At 41.2% G+C, this 14,410-nt stretch overlaps 1 protein-coding gene across 1 annotated transcript in view; it reads right to left on the reverse strand.

Moving 5' to 3' along the window:
- The window catches only part of LOC134419942 (cytosolic phospholipase A2 epsilon-like), a 44,607-nt gene that overhangs the window by 20,020 nt on the left and 10,177 nt on the right, over window positions 1–14,410 (reverse strand). Inside the window, 14 exon segments of the mRNA XM_063159544.1 lie at window positions 22–208; window positions 1,457–1,623; window positions 2,388–2,579; window positions 4,067–4,174; window positions 5,116–5,253; window positions 6,307–6,421; window positions 6,824–7,046; window positions 7,971–8,107; window positions 8,965–9,112; window positions 10,772–10,809; window positions 11,776–11,862; window positions 11,979–12,145; window positions 12,542–12,599; window positions 13,420–13,462. Of these exon segments, the coding sequence (XP_063015614.1) occupies window positions 22–208; window positions 1,457–1,623; window positions 2,388–2,579; window positions 4,067–4,174; window positions 5,116–5,253; window positions 6,307–6,421; window positions 6,824–7,046; window positions 7,971–8,107; window positions 8,965–9,112; window positions 10,772–10,809; window positions 11,776–11,862; window positions 11,979–12,145; window positions 12,542–12,599; window positions 13,420–13,462 (1,808 nt within the window).

Consider the following 14,410-nt stretch of genomic DNA (forward strand, 5'->3'; position numbering starts at 1 on the left):
TTTGCTACTACTGTAACTTACCAGGTGCTTTGTACTCTTGGAAGGTGTCATTCACAAGGGGAAGAAAAATCACAATTGGACATCCTGGCAAATCTGAATCTTGGAAGATGTAGCACTCCTTCAGATTTTTCTTATCTTCATCAGTCAAAGAAATTGTTGGGAATGGGATTTTCTGCTCTGAGTAGTATTTACATGCCTTATCTAGAGACTGGAGGATCACAAAAATGGTCAGCACTGGAAATCAACTTCATTGTGCAAAGACCCCAAATTGTCATCTACTATTAAGGTTTAGTGACTCAGACCCATAGGGCGAGTTCTGTCTTATCAAGGGTTGCTCTATATATAATTGCCACACATAGTGACTACATTGCTAATCATAAGCTCTAAACAAACACAATTTCAGAATTAAAGAGTTCACCCAGGGCACAGCTTTTTTAAAAAATTGAAGCAATTTGCAGAAGTTTAGGGTAAAGCATTAGTTTTAGCAAATGAAAGAGCCTGTGTTAATGCATTGTATAGAATTAACTAGAGAAGGAAATCCCAGCAAGAAAATGTTTAAGGTATCTTATTATGCTTGGAAGCTAGGAGATAAGAAAGTTAAGTTTGAATGTGCAGTTTTATCTCTGCCTGTGCAGTCATTATGGTGCAGTGTTAATTGAGATTAATATTTTACTGAGAAAATCTGAAGTATTAGGCTATGCTATATATTTTCCTTGAAATGTTTAATAAAATATAATGTAATAATATGCACTGTATTATTTACTCTGCACCATCTAATAGCAAACACTGTCAAGCAGAAAAAGGTTTCTACTAAAATACTTAAAACTGTAGCAGTCTTTTTTTATAGGTTTATCTAGACAATGAATGAGGCTGAAATAAAACTTCATTACATCTGTCTCATCCAACATGCAGATGGGTAAAAAATCCAAACTTTTTTTCTGCCAGCTAATCAGCTTTATCTCCACAAAATGGGTTTTCTGCAGGAAGATGCTTATCACTGAATTTTACTTGTAGTGTCTTATTTGTCAGCCCAGAAAGGATCACCTGCTAGTATTCAATTAACTCTTTTTATATTCTAACTTAAGTCAAAAGAAATAAATTCCTCATCTTTATGAATATTCCTGTGCATGGTCCAGAATATGCACAGGAATATTATTTATTATTATTTATACTGCTTGATTCAGTATAAAGCAGAAGGGGCTCCTCCCATTACTCTAGAAATGACCATACTGACACCCCCTTGAATAATTCAACATGTTCATAAACCAGCAAGAAAGAGTCCAGGAATGGCAGGAAGAAACAGGAACAGTATTAGTCACTACAGTGAAACATATAGGGGAATGCAGGAGTTGTAAACAAACTGATAAAGCTGATAAAACCAGCAGTTCTGGATGCTACAGGCTGGGCACTTACAAGTAAAAGGAGACACAAGACATGGTAACAAGAGCATCCTCACCGATGTATGTGATCCAGTAGTATAACTTAGATAGATGATGACATCCACCTCCCTCTGTGGCCTTAAAAGTGGTGCACTGCTGGTATTGATGAAAAATCCAGCATCTATCATGCCCAGCTGATCAGGACTTTGCATCAACTGGTTGGGACGTGAGTCTAACACAGTGTCTAAAAGGAAAATATTTTATGAATAAGAATAGATCTGTGGGTATTTTGACTGGAAAAAGAAATGTAAGGTGCAACTGACCATTCCAGAGGCCTGCTTTAATTTAATTGCTATACTACTAGATTATCAAACAGGCATGAGAAGGACTGCAAAATACCTAAGTTCCAGTTATGAAAAACCAGGGTTGAGTTTCAAGACAATATACTGCATTAACTTGGCACACCTATTAATGCTAATTAGCTACGTCTAATAATTAACTTAAATCTGTCTTGCTTCATTTCAGTCAATTTTTCATCTTCTATCTGCCATTGCTTTGGAGAACAAAGTATTTTCAATCCTTTATACATTTGGACTTATGCTTCCCACTCAGTCCCCTCTTCTTTGGACTAGAAAGCCCCATTCATTTCCAGTTTTCTGTTATAGGTGATATATTCCTGGATATCTCAGTTGCATCTGAAGTTAGAAGTATAATCTTGCCAAATTAAGCTTTCTCCTATGTTCACTCTGCTCTCTGCCACTTTAAATGTGGTTGTGTCACCTTCAAGTCTACCTTCTCAGTCTGGACTGCAGAGGTCTCAGCTGAAGCAAACTATTACAAACATTAAGTCTTCAGTACCTGAAGTCTTAGTGTCTTCTCTCTATTCAGACAATAAATGTTCTCTTGGGAGGATTTTTATCCCCTGCCAAGCCTGACAAGCTTCTTTCCTAAAGTCCCCACGCCAAAACTCCCTGAAAAGGATGCCAGTTGGACATTAGCGGCCATCACCTTTCCACCGACAGAAGTGCTGGTTCTCCATGTAGTTGTTGTGCAGCTGGTAGCCCTTGAGGAAGTTGTGGTGCTGGGCCACGGAGAAGCGGTCGGTGAGCGCGCCGCGCAGGGCGCTGGACAGGGGCCCGGGCGGGGTGTACATGCGGGTCCGCAGCTCGTGGGGCCTCGTGGGCAGCACCGGGTCCTCATCTAGAGCAGGGGGGAAAAGCCGGTGAGCTGCTTGGTAACTTACGCTCCTCTCTGGCTGCCCTGGCACAAAGGAGTTCTCAGGGGCTCTTCTGGGATGATTCCCTGAACGCACACAAACTCTTCTGGAGTGGAGGGAAAGGAATGGCTGCTGGACAAAGCTCTGGTGATGGTCTTAAGCTTTGGGCTGGAGACAGTTCATCAGAAGCAATGTTTAGTGTTGGAAAAAGGACATCTTAAGGAAATTAGGCAATTCAGAAAATGTTCTGCCAGAACTTAAATATCATCACAGGGAGATAACATGAAACAGACACAAGTGTTGAGAAAATGGGGCTGATGAATATGCTACTGCTCAGCCAGATGGGCAACAACAGCAACCACGGGGTCACAGAATCACAGAATCACAGAATTTCAAGGCTGGAAGAGACCTATAAGATCATCAAGTCCAACCCATGTTCTAACAATTCAACTAGATCATGGCAGCAAGTGCCACATCCAGTCTTTTTTTGAACTCTTTGAGGGATGATGACTCCACCACCTCACTGGGTAAATGATTCCAGTATCTGACCACTCTTTCTGTAAAATACTTCCTTCTTAATTCTAACTTGCATCTCCCTTGACGCAGCTTGAGACTGTGTCCTCTTGTTCTATCTGTTGTCGCCCGGAGAAAGAGACCGACCATTGCAACAGTGACAGCAGCAGCCTAATAATCACTGATGGCTCCATGAGCATATGCTTAATCAGCACAGTGAGAGCACTCCAGGAGAACCTGGGGCATACATTCCTATTCAGAAACTATGGGTGCTTTAGGGGGTGGGTAGATGGCATATGAGTGAAAAGCAGAAATATGGCACAAGGTGTGGTTTCCAGAAATGACAATGTGCTTTGCCAGCCTGAGAGGCTGACAGTGGAGCAGGAGAGACTTGGTGGTTTCCATGATTGCACATTGTATTTCTACATTTTTCAGGATGTCTGTAATTATAGTTACTATCATATCAAGAGATTTAGCAATAAAATCACAGTTTCTGTATTGCTTCAGAAAATACCCTCTGGGCCTCATTTATCTTTGTGTCAGTATGAATACAATGCAGTAATTACTGTACTGACTAAAAAAATAAAAACCCAGGAAATTGATTAACCAGTTAATATTAAGGTTTATTCTCCTCAGTAAAAAATACCATATTCTCTGCTGTTGGTTCTTGGTTCTGTATGGTTAAGTGAGAGCTGTAATGCCAGAACACTTCCTGAGAAGTGTCTCACCCCTCTAAAACTTCCTCTGAAGGAACCAGTAGAGCTTTAGCAAATATTGTAATTACAGCAGCTTTTCCCTTTTTCCCTGATTACCCTCTTCCTCTTACTCTATTCAGTGTGAGGAGAAGTCACTATCTCTTAGATCCTATGATGCCAGCTTCAGCAAAGGCAACAAGATGATGCCAAAAGCCACACAGGAAAATAAATGACCATAAATGAAAGGCTTAGTAATTTCTCACCAACTTCATCTATTCTGTCTTCTGTCCATCTCTTCCAGAAGTCCTCTGAACTGTGGGACAGTCCCCATATTTGTAGAAGGTTCACAGAAAATATACTGCTCCACATACCTGTAAAAGGAATTAGTGAACACAAGGACATATTTTAACAAGAAAATGCCCTTTTCCTTCTCTTTTGACCATCTGGCTTAATTTTTAATGGGCTTAATGCAAATATTTCTAAACTTCTATGCTATTAAATTCCTCTTTCTCCGTCATTGATTCACGTCATGCTATCATCAACTTTGTGCCTAACCTAGTGTATGGCTCTGCCACATGGTAAGGAGAGCAAAGAATGTGAGGCAAGTAAAGGAGAAAACAAGACACACTTGCTCAAGAGGCAAAACAAAGAATTCAGATAACACACCACAAACACATAACTTCCATCCCCATCTTCCTTTCTCCATCTTGTCTTTTTCTGCACTTACTCTGATCAGTAACTCTTTCAACACTCTGAATTGTTTCACAAGGGGATGAACTGGCTTTTCAGATGTTTGTTTGTAAGACAAGATCTCACACCACAGTTTGTAAAGGCTCACACATGCAGGAGGCTCCAGCTCCATTGTGCACTCTTTTCTCCATCCAGGATTACCCCTCTCTGCCTTGCCACAAGGGCACTGGTGGCTCTGTTGACAAAACAGAGTGCCACCATACCACCAGTCATTGTAAATTTAAATCTGACTATCACAATTGGACTTAAGTTGGAGCGCATTCAGACAGGAATCAGAAGAATAACCGAAAAAGCAGGCGTTACTACTTACAATGAAAGAATTAAGGATCTTCATCTATTCCATCTCTAAGACACAGACAACTCATCTACCAAGACAGTGACAAGACAGTGACAAGAAACTAAAAAAAGATGTGTTTTTTTTACTGTATTCTTTTGGATAAGCTACCACTCCCATTTCCCCGCAGGCAGTGTCCAGCATGTTAGGACAGAACTATCTACCTGCTGGTTAACAGCATTGCACCCCTCCAAAGTGCCTCTGTGCCAGGACAACACTATACCTCACCTTGAAGGTAGCAGATGCGGGACTCGGGGACCTTTTTTAACATGCGGCCCATGAAGAACTCGCTTCCGAAATGCTCCGTGCGAACAAACGCGCCGTACTTCAGCAGTCCCACCTCGTAGGGAGTGAACTCCACCCACTCTGCAATAAATACAGCCACAGCAGGGCATTTAGAGGGCTCCCAGAGAGGCGTGGAGAGAGGGGAAGTTTGGGCATGCGTCGGTCTGAGTTATGTTTAATATGTTGCCTTTGCAAAGCCTCACAGATCTCCAGGGAGGTGTCTCAGCTTGGGCATGGTGGTGATGAGGAGGCAGGAGCAGTTGTGCTGGTCATGGTGGTGCTGCTGGTGGCACAAGTGGCACACTGGGGGCATGGCAAGGCTCCAGACCTTGCACATCCCATGTGCACACACCAGTCCAGGGTTTTCCAGCACCTAGGCAGTTTTTCTCTGCCTTTCCAGGTGACCAGTACTTCACCAATACAGCTAATTTATCTTCCCTAAATAATTGCTAATGTACAAAGATATTTATGTACTCAGCTCCTCAGAAATTATTTTTTTTTTTGTAAGAGACCAATTATACTCTCTCTGTGTGGTACTAATAGAAACAGAACTAGCTCTTGACTTTCTTGGATATCCTCTCCAAGTGAAGTGCAGTTGTTTGATATAACTGCAGCATGAGTGAAACCTGAGACAGAAATGTCATGGACTGTAATTTCATTTTCATTTCAGAAATGGTTCATTTTCTTGCCTCAACAATAAAAAATTGTATCTGAATTTTTATTTTCCCCTTATCTTCTTTCTGATCCTCCATAGGAAAGAAACACAAACAAACAAAACAATGAGAAAAGCAACAGATTCAGTTGGGAGCCTTCCCAAACTCTACCCATAACCATGTGGTCTTCTTCATACTGAAACAATAACTGGCTGTTGAGAAAAAGCAATTATTGGATAATTCCAATATTTCCCAAAATGGCCTTTCTGGAAGAATTTCTACTGCGTATGTTGAGACAGGGAAATGCTGCTCTCCAAAACCCTTGTATTAAAATTGTAAGGTATGGAGGCAATGGTTATTTCTCCAAATAGCAACTGACACATAAGGATTGTTTACTCCAAGTGCTACCAAGAAGAGAAGAGTGATGACAGGAATTCAGCTGCCAATTTTAGCCTGAGAGGATCTGAAACAACATCCTTACCTTTGAAATCATTGGTGCTGTAACTATCCCGGACGCAGACCGACACATAGATGGGCAGTGGGTTCTGGCCATCACACAGTGCTTCTTGCTGATCTGAGAGCTTGTGGGGGTCTTTCTGGTTTTGAAGAAAAAGCGTTCAGGTGAGAGGAGCACATGGTGAATGCACTGGCCCCGGTGCGGGAGGAGGCGGGCGGCTCCACTCCCAGCCTGCAGGACACGGCCTGGCAGCTCCGCCACACGGAGCACTGCAGGTACCCCCACCAACCACCACAGACCAGGCTCCCAGGCTCCAGCCTGGCTTTGTGCACGGATTCACAAAAAGATGAGGAGGGAGACAACTGTTTCTGCACACGTCCATGATTGGGCGAACCAAAACTACTACATAATGCGCTATTTTGTTAACACAGAGAATTCCCCTCTGTTTTGAGGGACATTCTGTGAAATGATGGACTAGTTTCCTCTCCATCCACTAAGGGAAAAACACATGGTTCTTTAAGAAATGGAACAGCCATCATACCCCATCATTTAGTAAGTACTCAATCATGAGACCCCAAAGATCTATAAATGATGTCCTGTATCCCTCTTCTTTCCGCTGGCAAAGCTGCTTGTTGTAGTACTTCATGCGATCCATAGAGAAACAGCCCATCTTGCATTTTGTTGCTTGTTTTTGGGCTTCACCAATATGTGAGTCCAGGTCCTTCTGTGACCAGTAGGCATCTCTGTATAAGTTGGCCATGGTCCTGGAGAAAGAAAATGCAGACAGCAAAAATTAAAAGGAGCAAAAGAAGACTGGACATTTTGTGCTTTCAGAACAGAGGTTTACATTATGGATTCCCTTCTGCTCACACATACTCTGGTTTAGCTGCTCCATCCAGCAGAATGAACACTTCAGAGTTTCTATGACTGTTTTTAAAAATGGCACTAAAAAAGAGGTGGGAGTTTTACGTTCTTAACCTTTTTATTTAAGCAGAACAGGCAGAAGCTTAAGGGATAAAACTGCCAGGTGTGAACTTATATTTGTGAAGCACAGTTTAGGCAGAAAATTATAATAAATTTTCTTTGCTTTATTTTCAGAACCTTAAATTCTTTCATATTAGCTGCTATTTCCTGACGTGATTCACTTACTGTTAATCTTATGATATCACTATGCTTTATTTTAACATCAACCTCTATTTTACCAACCTCCTCTGCATAGAACAATCAGACATTAGGGAGCTGTAGGTCCTGTGAGCAGGGAATGACACTGCCCAGGGAAACACAAAACTGGCAGGTTGCAGGGACCAGTATGCACTATCCAGCAGTTTTTTCCAGCTAGAAATCACAGTCAGTATCAGAAGGTAATGGGACCACAGCAGCTGGGATTCAGTGCAGAAAGGAAGAGGCATCATGCTATGGGCATCCACAGTTACATCCACAGTAACCACTGGAAAGCATCTTGATGAGTGTAATTGTCATATGCACATTTAACTGCTGCACATGTGGAGCTGATAAGCACAGTAAAGAGCTCCTTAAATCAAGCTAGTACTTAATGGCCTGTTACTGAGAAACTTGTTTATATCATGTTTGAAGAAAATCTCCTGATCTTGTTTGCTTTTAGGGGTTTCTCTCTGCATCAGCGTGACCCTCAGAAAGCCTGGTCAGGCCTCCTGCTCGAGCTGGCTTACCACGTGGTGCCGGACAGCCCACTGATGTATGTTATGCAGTCCAGGAGATTTAACTTCTTGAGTCCCATGAGGCTGCCATACAATCCTGTCATTGACTTTAGTCCTCCTCCTGTCGTGATGATAGCCACAACGGGCACCTGTAGGGCAGAGGGAGGATGGCACATTCACACTGACAGCATTCAACTCTGCAGCCCACACTGCAATGGGGTCTGGTCACCACAGGCAGCCCAGGGCCTGATCTCAGAGCCCAGGTCCCTTCTCAGAAGGAAAGACTCCAAAACCCAGCAACAACTGCTACTGCCACTTATTTCCCTTTGGATTAACATGGATTCAGAGATTAACCCAAACTTGGATTCTTGCCCATCTCTAAGGCAATTTAGGCACAGATGAACAAGAATAAACCTTCTGTGGAAGTAACAATGTATTATCTATGCATCACTCACTCCACTACTTATTTCACACACTGACTACTTCCGTATGAAAATCTGCCTGCCAATCCCATGAAGAAATACTCAGTTCACAGCTACTGTTAAGTTACCCTCAGCAATACTGTTATTATTCAGTATCTTGAAGTTATTTTAAAATAAATTACATTATTTTAAGGAATTTCAAAACTGCAAGAAACAGAAGATACAAGAAGCACTCAAAGATGTTTGTCCTAAACTCTCACAAAGTAGTGAAACTGGAATAAGGGAAAAAAAAAAAAATCTTTGCTGTGGAATGTATTCAGTAGTTCTGAACCAAGGCAGTGACAGCTCAGCCTGGCAGGAATGAACACACCTCAACTATGAAAAGTTCCAAACTGATAGTAATAAAGGATGGTGACTGTGTTTTCAGTAACAAACCTCAGCAGCAGAAGCAAATGTACTTAAGACACATGGAGCAGCTGGTACCTGCACAACAGATAGGTGTGGCCTGTTTTGCTGACCACTCATCTACAGGAGTACATGAAAACACTAGAGATTCAAGTTCTACCCACTCAGCACACACGTACTTCTTGATCCTGCAGATCGTGTGGTAGGTGAAAAACATTTTTGAGAGCACTTGCTACATATCTCTTTCTTTTCCCCAGGAAAGCCATCTCTTCAGAACATAAGTTAAACCCAAAGCGCATGTCCAGGTCTTGGTGGCATGTACAATTGCTAAGATAAAAACAGACACATATATTAAATATTAACACACCCATATCAATCTTAGGACGTTGATCAAAGATAATCTACAGCATCCTTCCCTTCAAACAGGATGATGCAACATGACAGGAGCTAGAGAGAATAATAGTACTATTTTTAAAAGTATGAAACTCATGTCAAGACTAACTAGTGCCATCATTCCTAATTATTGCTAACTGGAAGAAACAATGTACAGTGTTTACAAATAAAAAAAAATTTAAATAAATATTCTACAAGTAAAAGATTTACAAGCTTAGAAAATCCATGGAAACAGAGTAAAAAGTGAAAGCACTGATTCCCATTTCACAGGTTATTTTCTCATTCAAAATCTGAAAATAACACTCATTTTCCAAAGGCTGGCATATTCAATGTGAATGAAAATTCTCCTTCTGAGGAACCGGAGTGGGAAGGCACCCCCCTCTAGCGGTGGTTCCTCTTCCTCAACCTTAGAGGAAGATTTCACTGGAGTCTATTTTGAAATTTAACAAGCCGTTGCTTAAGGCCCCACAATTGTGGTTTATTTCCCTGGGCATTTTTGCTCTTCTGCTCACTAATCTCCCTCCTGGTTCTTCCTGCCCTGCTCCTACAAGACATCAATAGGCAAGAGATGGTCATGGTCAGGTCAGATCTACATTGCCAGATGACAGGGGTTTGCTTTTTCTTCCAGTGACAGAACCTCTTTCTTCTACTGGGTCCATAATTTCTATGAAACTAGTAAAGGAATTTAATTATGAGCTTTCTCTACCACCAAATTTGGATAAAATCAAGTTTGTATAAACTATTTATAACCTTATTTGTAAATTAATTCACACAATGGGAATTGAGTTAGGCAGAGCGGCAAAAGCCAGTTTCTACTGTAAATCAAGATCCAAACAAACTATTTCTAAAGTTCTCTGAAAATAAAATAAATAAGCAGAAGTTGTTTTTCCTGTTGTGGTATAACACTGATTTTCCTGTTATCATTGACCACTTGCTGTTTTGAAATTAATGACAGAAAACTCTGTTTGAATTCAAAAATATTCTTTCTCCTTTTATTTCTTAGTCAGACACACACAAAAACACCAGTTTGTCCAGTTCTATGTGTTCCACATAGCTACAGATAACCTGAAGTATCTCCGTGTTTACTGATGAGTATTAAGGAGCATGTCTACAGACGTCAAACCACAAGTTAACTTGTTTACCTTAGTTTCTACTCAATATATAGTATAACTGGATTTAACAGAACACAAGGTTCATCCCCACTGAATAGTGACAGTAAAGCAAAAAAATAATTCTTAATTCCTGATTAAACAAAATGTTTACATCTGACTATTCTTTTTTTGTCATTGTCAGCTAGCTTTGTTCTTTTTGTGAATTTCAGAGACTGACACTGACCAAAGAAAATATTCTGTGGTCAGAATGAAAGGGATAATGCTGAAATAAACACATGTTTATTTAATGCTTTATCAACTGATTAAAGTCAAATCTTCCTAAGGCTAATTATGCATTATATATTATGCATGTATTTTACATTTTAATATAAGCACATTGTTGTTTTCAGACTGAGAATGCTTGCTTGTGTCATTTCCATGTGGCTAAAACAATATGAAAATCAATGAACCAAGTATAAAGGAATAAAAGAAAATCTCTTACCAAGGTTTTGCTGTCACATTCAAGTCAAATCTTTTCTCCTGGAAAGCAAGAGTGTGTAATTTTTAAATTTTAAAGTTTCTATTTTCCCTTTCTGTATTGGGGTCAGAGTTTGATTTATAACCCAGCGATGTCTGGCAATCAAAAACTTCAATGTCTGAGATCTTGGCATATATTTCCAAAAGCATTCACTTATCATTAGTGGAACACCCCTACTTACAGATCCTAAATCTTCCCAGGCTGAAGAAACCTTTAAGCATCCTGGTATAAGAGGTTTCTGCACCTCACACAGTTGGTCCCATTTCCTGTACAACTCATAAGCTTCCTGCAGCATCCTGAATTACCATTTTTTGTGCCTTTTCCATTCTTTATGCTCTAGTACACAGTACATCTTTGACATCCCAGACATAGTCTCACAGTGAAGAGACTGCAAAGTCTGCATTTGCTTCTGCCCACACTTTATTCTCTCTTAAAAATCATTATTCCAATCTTCATATTAAGTTATAAAATGTGCCCTGTTCTGAGAGGATATCTTAATGGCTCTTTTAAATCAATATTCTCACTATATTATTTAAAATACATACCTCATGACTAATATTTTCAGCATCTTTCAATATATTGTCCTCTTAAATATGTGGTTGACTAAGGGCAGGTTTATTGATGTTTTCCTATTTTGTGCCTGAGGAGCAACTTTCAGTTTGGATCCTAAGCAAAGGGGGAGTCAGCAAGACTTTGGGTAAACAGGGGGAGATGTTCTGAAGCAAGTATGGCATTTCTTACATCCTTTTAGGTCTCTGTCTCCACTACCGGCACAAAATGGAGATTAATACAGGGACAACCTGTCTCTGTGGAGAAAACATCTGGAGAAACAAAGCTCCTGTTTTCTCAAAGTCTAACAGAAAAGCAGAATGTTTCTGACACTCTTAGTGGCCATCTGGGACAATCTTATGAGGAATGGCTTCTATTGGAGTGACCCTTTATTACCAACACCTGGAAGTGATGCCTACCTCTGCAATGGTCGTTTTCCTTCCCATGGGCAGCGAGTTCAGCATCACGACTGGGGAGCCGGTCTCTGTGCTGTACCTACAGGACCACTGGGAAAACAACATGCTTTAGGACACAATCGGGAGCGAGTTTACCCTCTCTCCTTCCTCCCACTTTCTTGAGAGCCACTCGAAATCTCTCCACCCCTGAGGCCACTCCAACATACAGGGTGGTAGCGCCTCTTCTTTGGCAGCATGACATCCAGCGTTGGCTCCGCGTACTTGATGTAGTGGAACTCGGTGGGACACGCTGGGCTGACCACTCCATTGGGGCCCAGCACGATATCCTGCGTCCCCTCAAAGGAGCCCTTCACAGTCAGGGAAAGCTCTTTCTCTAAAGTAGCAAAACAAAGATTGACATGATTAAGCAGAAAAATGTGCTAGCTTGATTAAATGTGGGGTGAGGGTGGCATAGCTTTGCCCGGGGCAAATGCTGGCACTACAGGGAAAAGAGCAAAGTGGATACTCTTCTGACAGAAAGGGGACTCTGAATATTCCTGCTGTGACACAGAACTGGGATTTCAACTTTATTGTGCATTTAATAGGCCCTGTTAACATATATCTAGATGAGGTCATTGGAGTCTATAACAACCTAATGTGTTTACCTGACATTAACTCTACTAAATACTCTAAGCACTATTTATTTCACTAACACATTAGATGGAAGGGGCATCTTCTCATAAGTAAGCATGCAATTACTGGTAAATAGATGACAAAGCAATAACCTTACTTGATTTTTGCTTCGTCTTCTCTGCCACTTCAACTTCCAAGCAGCAAAGTTCACGACACTGTGAAAGACAGAATGCGGGATTCTGTGAGAAAGATCATCACATCCCATCCTCGTTACAGGGAGCTGTGGACCCCTCAGCTTGGAGTCACTTGGAGCTCTGAATTCCCTGGCATCTCCAGGTTTTTTCCCATTAGCTGCTGACTAAAGAAAAGGAAAAGCTTTGGAGGGAGTTGCAGGAATCGCATGTGTGACACTGACTTAAGATTGAGCACAGTGAGAGGAATATACAAAGAAGGAAAAGCAGGACTGTTTTCATGATTGTAGCATAAATACAAAGGGTTAAACTAGGGAATAAATAAAGATATGCCACTGAGAGATCAAGAGTCAGTAGCAGGAAGAGTTTTCTGAAGAAGCATTGCTTTTAGCATTTTGGGGGTTGATTTTTTTAATGGTGCTCACTCTTCTTCAATGTACTGTGTTTTGACAAGTCAGTATTTCATAGAGAACTTACCCAAGGGAAGGAAAGGTCTGGGTAGATTATCAATAAGTGACTTCACAGCCTTTTTCTCATTGTGTTCTGATAGACAGTAGTACACTTTTTGAAGTACTAGTAACAGAGAAAAATTCTGTCTCTGTGTGTGTGTTTGTGTGTGTGCGTGGTGTGGTGAAGTATAGGAAAAATTAGAAATAGGGAAGTATAGGACAAATGGGATACCTCCAATGAACAGGTAAATAAAATGTCCCATTCTGAATGTATCTAAATAGGAAAGAGGAAAGAAAGAGAAACAACTGGCCAACTAGCTTCTTTAATCCCCAGCCTCCCTTGCACTTTACATTAAGGAATCACTTATAGAAAATATCTTGGGAAAGAGACATACCACCAGCACTCCATTGCTAGCAATCGTTTCATGAGGACCAGATCTGGGAAACAAAAACATTGATTTTTTTAACGTTAAACAAATCCCATTCATCTTTACCCAGGATGTTGCCCTTTCTTCCCACTTCAAAAAACAATAGTCTGAGGGGACCCCAGCAAGCATGTAACAAACTCCTTTCCTTGCCTGCACGGACTGAGCACTGCTCTGAGGAGACTCATCTCTGTACCAAAGCTGAACAATGTTTAACATGGTTGTTTTTTTACAGTGCAATCTCATGATCATCTAAAATGGAATCTCCTGTTAGGCAGTCAAATTTTTCTCACTGTAACACGTGAAATAAATGTATTTCAGCTGATACACCAGCATGTCCCTGTTGGGAAGACAGTTATATGTATTTGCTGGCATGCAAATATTCTGAGTTGCAAGGGAGCCATGAGGATCCACACCCAGTCCAACTCCTGGCCCTGCACAGGAGAACCCCAAGAATCACACCAGGCACCCGAGAGCATTGTCCAAATTCTTTCTGAACTCTGGCAGGCTTGGTGCTGTGACCACTTTCCTGGGGAGCCTGTTTCAAAGCAGCACAGGGCAGGCAGCACCAATTACATGGCAAAAAAACCCCAAATGCCTTCCAGATCATTCAAGTGAATGAAGGAGATGTGAAATCAGAACATGGTGTGGAGCAACTTGACTTCTGGCCTTGGCTCTCCAATAGTATGGCCTTAGCTAGTCACTCTAATTCTGCCATGCCTTAGTTGCCTTGTGGCCACACAGAGACAAACAGGGTGATTCATGGGTGGCAGGCTGACCATGCTGGAGAAGGAGCTTTACATCCTTACAAGAGTTCCCATCCCATTGTGATTGTGTTAGGCAGAAAGAAAACACAATTACTAGGATTCAAAGAGTACTGCAAGGGAAAACTGAAGGAATTGGAGGTACACTGAAAACCTAACAAGGATGTTTCAACACTAAAACTGTGTCAAATACATAA

This window comes from Melospiza melodia, chromosome 6 (assembly GCF_035770615.1).
Source record: "Melospiza melodia melodia isolate bMelMel2 chromosome 6, bMelMel2.pri, whole genome shotgun sequence".
Lineage (NCBI taxonomy): Eukaryota > Metazoa > Chordata > Aves > Passeriformes > Passerellidae > Melospiza > Melospiza melodia.